The sequence below is a fragment of the Peromyscus californicus genome, unplaced genomic scaffold (genome assembly GCF_007827085.1).
Source record: "Peromyscus californicus insignis strain IS unplaced genomic scaffold, ASM782708v3 Scaffold_11__1_contigs__length_118956290, whole genome shotgun sequence".
Classification (NCBI taxonomy): Eukaryota; Metazoa; Chordata; class Mammalia; order Rodentia; family Cricetidae; genus Peromyscus; species Peromyscus californicus.
Window position 1 is genome coordinate 17,318,257 of NW_026294402.1, and position 10,479 is coordinate 17,328,735.

The following is a 10,479-nucleotide window of genomic DNA, read 5'->3' on the forward strand; positions in this document are numbered from 1 at the left end:
ACCTCTCTGTAGAGCCCAGAAGCGATCACTGAGTGTCCTGTCACTCCAACTATTCCTTTGAGGCAAGGTCTCTCCCTGAGCCTGGGGCTCCATCAGTTTTGTGTGATGCCAGCAAGGTCCAGCCTGTCTGTGCCCCGCTCAGAGCTGTGGTCACAAGCATGCAGAGAACCCCCCTTTGTTAAACAGGTACTGGGGTCTGCACTCTGGTCCTTGGTTGCAAGGTGAGAGTCCTTAGCTTCTGAGCCATCGTCCCAGGCTTGATTTCTTTTTTTTTTTAAGATTTATTTATTATGTATACAGCATGTATGACTGCAGGCCAGAAGAGGGCACCAGATCTCATTGGTTGCTGGGAATTGAACTCAGGACCTCTGGAAGAGCAGTCATTGCTCTTAACCTCTGAGCCATCTCTCCAGCCCCCAGCCTTGATTTCTTTTTTTTTTTAATTAAGAATACTTTTTATTCATTTTCACATACCAATCACAGATCCCCCTCTTCCCTCCTCCCACCCCCCATTTCCTCCTACAAGAAGGTCAGGCTTCCTATGGCTGCAGAGCCTGGTACATTCAGTAGAGGCAGGTCCAAACCCCTCCCCTTGCCTCAGAGCTGTATGAGGTGTCCCATCATAAGTAGTGCGGCCTTGATTTCTTAAATGAATCATTTAGCCAGACCTGGTTTTGTCTGGCTAAATGATTTGCGCTTTGTGTTTGTCAAGTTGTGTTTCTTTGGTAGGGTTTTTTGAGCCAGGTTCTCACTATGTATATCTCAGGCTGACCTTGAAGTCAGAGACCCACCCACCTGCCTCTGCCTTCCAAGTTTTGGAGTTAAAGGTGTGTCTCTGCACCTGTCTGTATTTCTTAGGATAGAGACTATATCTTTTTCAAATGTCCATGAGATGTATATTAACCAAAAAGCAAATCTTGCTGTCTTTATCTGTATTTTGGTATTTTCATCACACACATATGTATTTGATAATATTCCTCCCATCCCCCACCCCTGCCGGCCCGCCCCTCCTCCTCCCCTTCTACTTTCCTGCCTTTTTTTCTTTTCTGGTAATCCAGTGAATTTTCGGGGTTGCTTACAGAGTGTGGGTGAGGGGCTGTTTACAGGACTGTGGGCTCCTCACCAGTGAACTCTGGAACTCACAAAGGTCCCTGTCTCTGCCTCTACCTTTTAAAGAAAAAATGGGGCCGGGTGGTGGTGGCGCACGCTTTAATCCCAGCACTCGGGAGGCAGAGCCAGGCGGATCTCTGTGAGTTCGAGACCAGCCTGGGCTACCAAGTGAGTTCCAGGACAGGTGCAAAGCTACACAGAGAAACCCTGTCTTGAAAAACCAAAAAAAAAAGAAAAAAGAAAGAAAAAAAATGGGAGCCAGGATGCCACCTGAAGGCCTGTCTCTAGGATAGAGTCCAGGAGCTAGGGGCAGGGAGGGAGAGGGAGGCGCCATGGGGCTGGTGGAGAGCCATGGGGGCTGAGGGTTATTGAGGAAGCTGGTGGCAGGAATGAGCTGCTAAAAGGAAACACCTTTAGGAAACCTTGCAAGGGCGGATGGAGGAGGAAAAGAATTCTACCTGTCTCCCACACTGGCATCCCAGGGTTGAGCCCAGTAAGACAAACTTGGGGAAAGAGTCTGGGAGATGAAGCAGCAATGGGGGACACACTAGATAAGCGGCCTGGGCTCAGATCCTGGTGCTGCTGTAACTTTCCTTGTGACCTTGTGCACCCTAGACCCTCAGCTTCCCCGGTAATCCCAGCTCCTGCCAGGTTGTGGTGGGAGCTCCGCACAGGCCTGTCATCCCCTCTGCATCCACAGGGTGGCACGTCCGTCCGTTCTTCCTTCCGCCTTTTGTTTTGGGAAAGAGCCAAACCATCTCTGGGTGAGAAAACAGAGCAGTAGCCCGAGAAGCCTCTAACTGCGCGCGCAGGCTGTCAAGGACCGCTCTACTGAGTCAAATGATGCTCACTTGTGTGCAAACAGGATGTAAACTGTAGAGCAAGACTGGGCTGCCATGGGGCCCTGCACATGGAAGGTGGTGGACTCACTCCCCCACCCCCTCACCTCCTCCAGTGGCCTAGGCAGGGTTTCTCTGTGCAGCCCTGGTTGTCCTAGAACTCACTCTGTAGACCAGGCAGGCCTTGGAACTCAGAGAGATCCACTTGCCTCTGCCTCGCAAGTGCTGGAATTAAAGGCGTGCGCCTCTGTGCCCTTTGGTGATGGACTTTCAAATCCTTGGCTCCAGCTTTTTTCTGTTCAAGGCCCTGCAAGGCCAGGTGTGATCACCTGCACCTGCCATCTTCTCATTTGGGAAGTGGAGGCAGGAAGATTAGGAGTTCAAGGTCATCCTCCACACATAGTAAGTTTGCTTGCGGCCAGCCCTGGGTCCATGACTCCCAGCATGCACTGAAGGGCTGGTGTCTAACTCAGTGGTAGAGTGCCTACCTAACAAGGGGAATGGGAGGTTCTTGGGTTCCCTGATCCGGTTTCCTGTCTTCTCTGCCTGGAGTTCTCTGGGTTCAGACCTGGATGTGTACCCCAATATGTACAGCAGCTATTTGACCCAGGGTGGGCAAGTGGTGGTGGTCTTGCCTGCCACATCTCTGTGGACTCAGTTCTGCCCAGGACAAGACAGATGCCAGCCATAGGCCAGTCTTGCACACCAACTGCTGTTCCCCGCCAATCACCAGCCCTAGACTGGCATTCCTTCCAACTCACAGTATCTCAAACCACAGCTGTCTGTGGTGAGCCAGCCTGGAGCCCAAGACTGAGGGAGCCCAAGCCTGCAGGGGGAGGCAGTGGGAGGGGGTGCCTTTTCTGTAGCCAGCATTTCCCCAACTCCGGGAATACTCCATCTCCCACTGTGGTTTTCTCAGATGAAATTCTCTGGCCACATCATCCCCACTTAGCCTGCCTGGGGAAAGTTTCCTAAGACTTCTGTGTCTTGTCTGACACTCCTGACAACTGCTTCCTGCCCTGGAGGAGGAACTCCCTCCCTCCTCTCCTGACCCTCCCTTTGGCCTGGCTGCCTTGGGGAAGGTGTGGGAAAAAATTGGGGGCTTAATCAGTCCTTTACTCGGCACAAGCCACTGGGAATCTGGAAAATCTTCCCCCCACACCGTGGCCTGCAGGCCAGGCTTGATCAAGGGGCCTCTGAGGTGGCGTTCGCTTGTATCTCCCAGCCGAGCTGCACACACACACCTTTGTTAGCCTGCCTTCACCTCTAATCCCTACCCTCCCACCCTTGACCCCTGTGATCAGGGGAAGCTCCCTCCGAGGCCCTTCAGAACCCTACTTCAGAAAGCATTTTACCCGTCCATTCACTATCCCCAGGTGTGAGGACCTCATTCCTAGCTGGATTAGGAGTCTTGTGCCCCACCCCAGCCACCGCCACCAGGGGGTGGGAAACCTGAGACAAACCCCGCTGCCCTGCCGGGGACCAGCCAGGGTTTAGTCTCACGTCCCAGACAGCTGCAGCCAGGTGCGCTGGCGTCACTGGCTCCAGCCACAGAACGGTATTTTAAGAAAGTTCAGCTGCTGCAGACCCACCAGGCTGGACATTCAGGCGACAGGGCCTGGGCTGGACCACGGCTCAGTGGTACAAAGCATGCCCATCATGTGTGAAGCCCTACAGTCCACCCCCAGTACCTCAAGAGCAATGACTCAGCTGGTACTGAGTGACGCAAGCCTGGTGATCTGAGGTTGATCCCTGGACTCCTTGTAAAGGTGGGAGACTGACCCCCTACCTCCACATGCACACATGCATTCTTTGGCTGCACCCCTCCCCACATACTGTCTTCCCACGCAGACACACAGTAAAAAGGGCTCTGAAGGGAGGTCCTGAAGCCAAGGGGAGAGTAGACGAGCCCCAACAAGGCAGGTGACAGGTGGAGGTGAGTCACCTGTAGGCTTCAGTCCCCACGTGAGGTCACATCCATAACCCACAGCGGGTCCTCTGTCCCCGACACCAGCGCACCTCGAGTCCTGAGGAGATAGATCCTTCAAGTTTGACTGCTCTGGGTTCAAATCTAACCTCATGCTTACTTCCCACATCTATGCACCTTTCCTGCTTAATGAACCTGCCTAGTGGAGACAGCTCTGACCACAGCGGACCCTAGATCCATGGGGAGGGTACAAAGACTACAGAAAGAGATTGGTCACCCCCACTGGGTGCCTTCCCCATTGTCCTGACAAACCCCTCACCCTGATGATAGCTCCGAGGAAGACACTATGTGTCCCCTGGGAGCCTTCATATAATGTCCTAGGACTTGAGGGAAATGGCCAGATGGAACTGTGCCTCAGTTTCTCTCATCTGTAAATTGGACTCAAGATGGCACTGGGGCCATTTGTGGTGACTTCAATGTTGCCCCTCCCTCTGGCTGCCCTTGAGAATGAGTTGCTGGCCCCTGGAGTGGCTGGCTCTTGGAAGGAAACAAGCCAGGCTGTGGGTGGGAGTTTGGGCAGGAGGCTATAGCCTGGCCCCAGGATGTCCTCAGCAGGAAGCCAGTGCTGGGCAGTGACTCAGAGTCCAGGCATGTAGAGCTGGGGCCTCTCCAGGGCCCTGGGTCACACTCCCTGGTGAGCCTCCAGTGAAGGGGGTGAGATGAGTATAGATCCTCCTGTACCAGAGGGTTAGAGGTTCGAGAGCAGCCACTTGGCCTTCCAGTGTAAAGTAAGGGAGTTCCTTTCCACAGGGGCCAGGGCCAACCTCATCTGTGGTTACTGTCACCCTGTTCTGTCTTCTTATTCTCTCTTTCTTAAAAAGACATGCACTTTATGGGTGTTTTCCTTGCATGTATGTCTGCACTGTGCGCCTACTGCCTGAGGAAGTCAGAAGGCACCCAATTCCCTGAACTGGAGTTACAGGTGTGAGCTGCCCTGTAGGTGCAGAGAATTGAACCCAGGTCCTCTGGGAGAGCAGCTAGTGCCCTTAACTGTTGAGGTGGAGGCAAACATGGGCTCCAGGGGTTTGAACTCAGGCCATCAGACCTGGTGGCAAGCATCTTTACCTACGAACCATCTCCCTAGCTTGGCTATTTGGCAAGTCTTGAACCCCATGGCTACCTTCTCCCCTAAGCACCAGGACCTGCAGGTCAGCATGTACAAGCAGAGGAGGAAGCCCAGGCTGGGCGAGTTCTCTCCGTAGCCTGCCTCACACTGGCATGGAGAGACAAGTTCCCAGTGGTGACTCAGCCAGCAAAGCAGGCCTGTTAGTCCGCAGACCTGCGAGCCTTCCCGGGGACACTGAGCCAAGGCCACTTCCTGTTGTCTGGGTGCTACTGAGATCCAGTGAGTGGAGGTAAGTGATGATGCTGAGGGTGCGGTAGTGTCCCCAAACCCTAAAACATTACCCGGATGCCACTAGGCCGGGGTGGGTGGCGCCCTGGCCCTGTGTGTGCGCTTCAGGACGTGAGCACAAGTCTAGAATCTTCAAGTGATGGGCTTGGCCTGGAGTCAGGACCTCCTAAAAATAAGGGGGAGGGGGGGCTGAGGCGGCTGCTAGCAGAGTGAGGAAGCACGAGGCCTTGATGTGAACCCCGAAAACTCGGATGAAATGGCTAGTGTGGCAGCTGCATGGAAACTCGGTCCCGGGGAGGCAGAGATGGCGAATCCTTGGGAGTTCAAACCCTGCCTCAAAGGTGGGAGGGGCTCAGAAAGGGCGAGTGTGGGCTACTCTTCCAGAGGACCCAGGTTCGATTCCCAGGACACATGGCAGCTCACAGCCACTTATAACTCCCGTTTCAGGGGATCCATGTTTTCTTCTGACTCCACCCAAACACATGGCTAACAAACACACACACATGCAGGCAAAACATTCATTCAGTAAAAATAATGATTTTTAAAAATGTTGTTTTAAAAGAAGTTCCAGGCCAGCCTGGGATCCATGAGACACTGTCTTTTTTTTTTTTTTTTTTTTTTTTTGGTTTTTCGAGACAGGGTTTCTCTGTGCAGCTTTGCGCCTTTCCTGGGACTCACTTGGTAGCCCAGGCTGGCCTTGAACTCACAGAGATCCGCCTGGCTCTGCCTCCCGAGTGCTGGGATTAAAGGCGTGCGCCACCACCGCCCGGCCGAGACAATGTCTTAAAACAAGTATATAAATACATGAAGTCATTACATATAGATTTTTATATTTAGAGTGATCCCCCTCTGGGCCCCGTCAACCCCAATTCTGTGCAAGGCGTGAGGTCAAGGCTCTGGCTACCACTCCGTGTCCACCAGGCTCCAGAGGTAGTCGCTGACAAACTTCTGTGAGAGCTGCGCTCTGTTCAGGTGGATAGGCAGGGCCACCGTGGGGCCGTGGTGGACTGAGGGGACAATGAAAGGAAAGGTATGTGGTCCTCCCAGGTCCAGGGAGAGCAGCCTGCTCCCACTCTGTTGTGCGACGGCTCTCCCTTAGTCCAGGCTGACCCTGAACCTGTGGCAATTCCTCCTACCTCAGTTTCTCAAGTGCTGGGGTTACAGGTGTGTGACTCTACAGCAGACTAGTTTCTTTTCATGTTTATTTGTTTCTGTGGGTGTGTGCGTGCAAACACGCCACAGTGCATCTGTTGAGGTCAGAGGACAGCTCTTAGTTGGTGTCCTTCCATCAGCGGGTCCCAGGGATTGAATTCAGGTCATCAGACTTGGTGGCAGGTGCCCCTACTCACTGATCCATCCTGTCAGCTCCCTAACTTTTTTCTTTTTTGAGACAGGGTTTCTCTATTTAGCTCTGGCTGTCCTGGAACTCACTCTGTGGACCAGGCTGGCCTTGAACTCACAGAGATCCACCTGGCTCTGCCTCCAGAGTACTGGGATTAAAGGCGTGTGCCACCACCGCCACCGCGTAGCTTTCCCTAATTCCTTTTTAAGAATGGTATTTTTGTTGGGTGTGAAGGCATACACATACAATCCCCACACTTGAGAGGTAGAATTGGAAGGTTCACCACAGACTTGCAGCCAATCTGGAGTAGACAGTAAATTCCAGGTCACCCCACTACTGGGGTGGAACCCATATGCTAAGCAAGCATTTTATCACACTGTATCTTCTGTATAACGCACCCCCTCATCTTTTAAAAGCTAAAACGATTCTCTCAATGATTTTTAAAAAAATTTTATGCATATTGGTGTTTTGCCTGCATTTATACCTATATGTCCTCTGAACTGGAGTTACAGTTGTGCACTGCCATGTGGGTGCTGGGAATTGAACCAGGGTCCTCTAGAAGAGCATCCAGTGCTCTTAACCACTGAGCCACCTTTCCAGCCCCAAAGCTAAATATTATCTTAGTGCACAGATAAACTGCAATTTCTTTACCCTTTTACCTGTTGAGACACAGGTCGCTTCTACATTTGTATGCGGAGAATAATGCCCTATGAACGCTTAACTGTCTCTTCAAGAGTTCATTTTCAACTCTGGAGCCTATCACCAGAAATGCCCTTGCTGGAGCCTGTGTTTACGGTTGTTGTTGTTTGAGACAGGGTTTCTGTGTGTAGCCCTGGCTGTCCTGGAACTCCAGCTAGATCGGCCTGCCTCTGCCTCCCGAGGGCGCCACCATGCCCGCTGACTGTTTCTAACACATGAGGATGTACCAGTTTCCCCGCTGCTGCTTCATTCCTGCCCTACAGTGATTTCTCAAAGGATACTGCCTTTGATGGTGCCTGGCTCACATTCGTAATCCCATTCTATTTTACTAATTCGGTGGTAGAGCTGAGCCACGTACCTAGACAGAACGAGGGAGAGAGAGACAGTTACCACAGCACTGATTCCGACCATGCCACAGGGCGGGGCTCCAGGCCCGGCCTGCAGAACCTACACTGCGGATGGGATGGTGATGGTGGTGTCCTCGTCCACTTCTCTCTCCTGTTGCTGGAGATCCGCCTCCATCTCCCGGAGCTCCCGAAGCTCTGTGGTGAGCTGAGTGCAGGTCAGTTAAGGTCCAGGCTCGGGGGAACTAAGGACAATCACCGCGCCACACACCAAGCCAGAGCACACGGTGCTCAAGCATTTCCTTCCTACTTTTGTCCTTCAGGAATAGAGCCAAGAGTTGACATGTGAGGCAGACTCCACCAGCCCTCACCGGGGGACTCTGGCAGAAGCTCCAGCACAGAGCTGCATCCTAACCCAATCCAAGTACACTCTGAGGGAGGGAGGGGGGCTGCGGGTACAGTTAAGGATATCAGAGCCTGGCCTGCAGACACACATCCTCCTTGCTGGCCTTCTGGAGCTCGACTTCCAGCTGCTGGAGCTCGGTGCCTCCCAGGGTTGTGCATTCCTTCAATTCGAGAAGGCTTTGGGCCACTTCCTCCTCCACAGCCAGGGTCTCTGCAAGGAGACAAGAAGCAGGTGCCCTTGGGTGTCCTTTGCATAGGAGGGCTCTGAAGGGCTGGGGGCCACTGCCAGTCAGACCGCCCCCCAGCAGCTGCGGAGCACCTCCCAGAGTCTGGGCGTGCCCCTGTTTTGCCAGAACACGCTCAGTACTGAGAATGGCAGTGTCCACCTGTAATCAGGAGGCAGAGGCAGGAGGATGCAGAGGTCTACATTGGCTTGGGTTGAACTCAGAGACTGTGCCAAAACAAACACAAACATAAGAACCAGCCCAGTGGAATGCCAACAAGCCTGATGCCAGCTGAGTCCTATCCCAGGACCCCCTTGGTGGAGGGACAGAGGGGACGTCCCCAAGTTGTCCACTATGCCCATTTTGTGTGGTGCTGGAGATGGAAGGTGGGCCTTTCTGTGTTAGGCAAGCACTGTACCCACTGAACCAACACTTTCTATCCTTTGTTTGAAGGGTGGTCTCATGTAGTCAGGCTGCCTCTACCCCAAATGCTTGGAGTGTTGGTGTGCAGCTCCCTCAATGTCTTCTGTTATAATGCCACCCTCCTTTTCCGTGGGTGTTGAGTGATGGGTCAAGGGTCTCACTATGATGTCCAGGTTGCCCACAAACTCCTGGGCTCAAGGAATTCTGTCTTATCCAAGTTGCTCTACAGAAGCAGGTCACAGTGTATGGCCATCAAACCACTTAATTTTAATTATTTTGTGTATTGGGTTTAAATCTGGGGCCACACACATGCTAGGCAATCACTCTACTATCTAGCTACATTATGAAACAAACTTTTGGGGGGGAGGGGCCTGGATGGGACTGACATAGGGTTTCTCTGTAAGCCAATACTGGCCACAAACTACTTAACTGAGGTTGGCTTTGAATTCTCAGCAAACCTCCTGCTCCGGTCTCTCAAATTCTAAGATTATTTGTCCAAGCCATCCAGCCTCATGGATGCTACAGGTTGCCCAGCTCACAGCAGGCTCCCATCATAACAACCTAGAGGGAAGGTGTGGACATTTTAAAAGGTTCCCAGCCTTCAACAGTGGAGGTCACTGAGAGATGGGAGGTAGCTCACACCTGTGACCACAGCATTGGAGAGCTGACAGGCAGGACTGTTTGAGCTTCAGCCATCCTCAGCTACAGAGTTCTAAACTAGCCTGAGCTGCATTTCAGACCGAGTCTTGGAAAGCTCATAGGGGTCAGGCCCTGCCAACTCCTCTACTTACTTCGAAGTCCCCAGGTGACATCCACTGTCATGAAACCCGTTTCACAAGTGGAGAAACTGGGGCTCTCACTAGGAAGACCCTTGAGTGGAGAGCAAAGGGACCATAATGACTTCCAGGGCAGCCTGAGCTACAGGGTAAGACCGAGTCACGCAGAGTTCATGTAGAGTCCGGCACTGTGACCCCTGACACTCATCTCGAAGACTCTGGGCGATGGCTATTGTCAGATGGGGAAACTGAGGCCCAGGATGCCAGCTCCCACCGAGGTCCCCCGGGGCTGGAGCGCAGGGCCCCGCCCTCACCCCGAAGCCGCTGGTCGGCGCCGTCCTGCGTCTCCAGCAGCCGCTCCACCATCTGCTCGTAGCGCCCGAGCAGCTGCCGCTGCTGCGCCTCGGCGCGGTTGGCCGCCAGCAGGCTCAGCAGCCAGTAGCTCACCTCCTCCATGTCACGGAAAGCCGCCATGACTGCCCGCGCCGGGCCGAACCCGCGCAAATTCGTCTCTCCCTGGCCCCGCCCCCTTCCCTGAGCGCGAGGTCTCATTGGATAGTCCCTACGTCCGTCTTCTGCAGGACTCAATCAGCGAAGGGAGAGGGCGTGTCGGGATGAGCGGCCATTTTGTGGAGAGCTATGCGAAATTTCTTCTGTCACTCATGTGCGATGACCAATCATCGTAGGGAGGGCGGGCGTGTCACAGGGCCAGTCCGAGTTTGGCCCGGTACGCATGCGTCAATTCTTCTGCTACGAGCCCAGGAGAGGTCTCTCCGGACAAAGTCTGTTGCGCATGCTTAGACTTGAAAGTTGCGGGACCCTAGAGCTGTCTGCACCTGCTGGTTTCAGGCAGGACTCTAGGGGCGAACGGAGGATACCTTATTATTTTTGCTTGAATGTTGTTGTTTTTTTTAAGTTAACTTTAGAAATAGATAGATAGATAGATAGATAGATACATACATACATAGATAGATAG

The 10,479-nt window shown here is 53.2% G+C and overlaps 1 protein-coding gene across 2 annotated transcripts; it reads right to left on the reverse strand.

Moving 5' to 3' along the window:
- Positions 1–5,912: 5,912 nt before the first annotated feature.
- Positions 5,913–9,984, reverse strand: Spc24 (SPC24 component of NDC80 kinetochore complex). Of its 2 annotated transcripts, XM_052727353.1 has the most exons (5): positions 9,818–9,984; positions 8,147–8,291; positions 7,783–7,887; positions 7,613–7,689; positions 5,913–6,297 (listed from the first exon to the last, which is right to left on the reverse strand). In XM_052727353.1, exons 1-5 carry the CDS (start codon positions 9,975–9,977, stop codon positions 6,191–6,193), a joined length of 594 nt encoding a protein of 197 aa, XP_052583313.1. In that variant the 5' UTR covers positions 9,978–9,984; the 3' UTR covers positions 5,913–6,190. The 2 variants fall into 2 exon arrangements, 1 of the variants encoding a protein (XP_052583313.1); XR_008215654.1 differs by lacking the exon at positions 7,613–7,689 and having other exon boundaries at positions 6,203–6,297; positions 7,690–7,887.
- Positions 9,985–10,479: the final 495 nt, after the last annotated feature.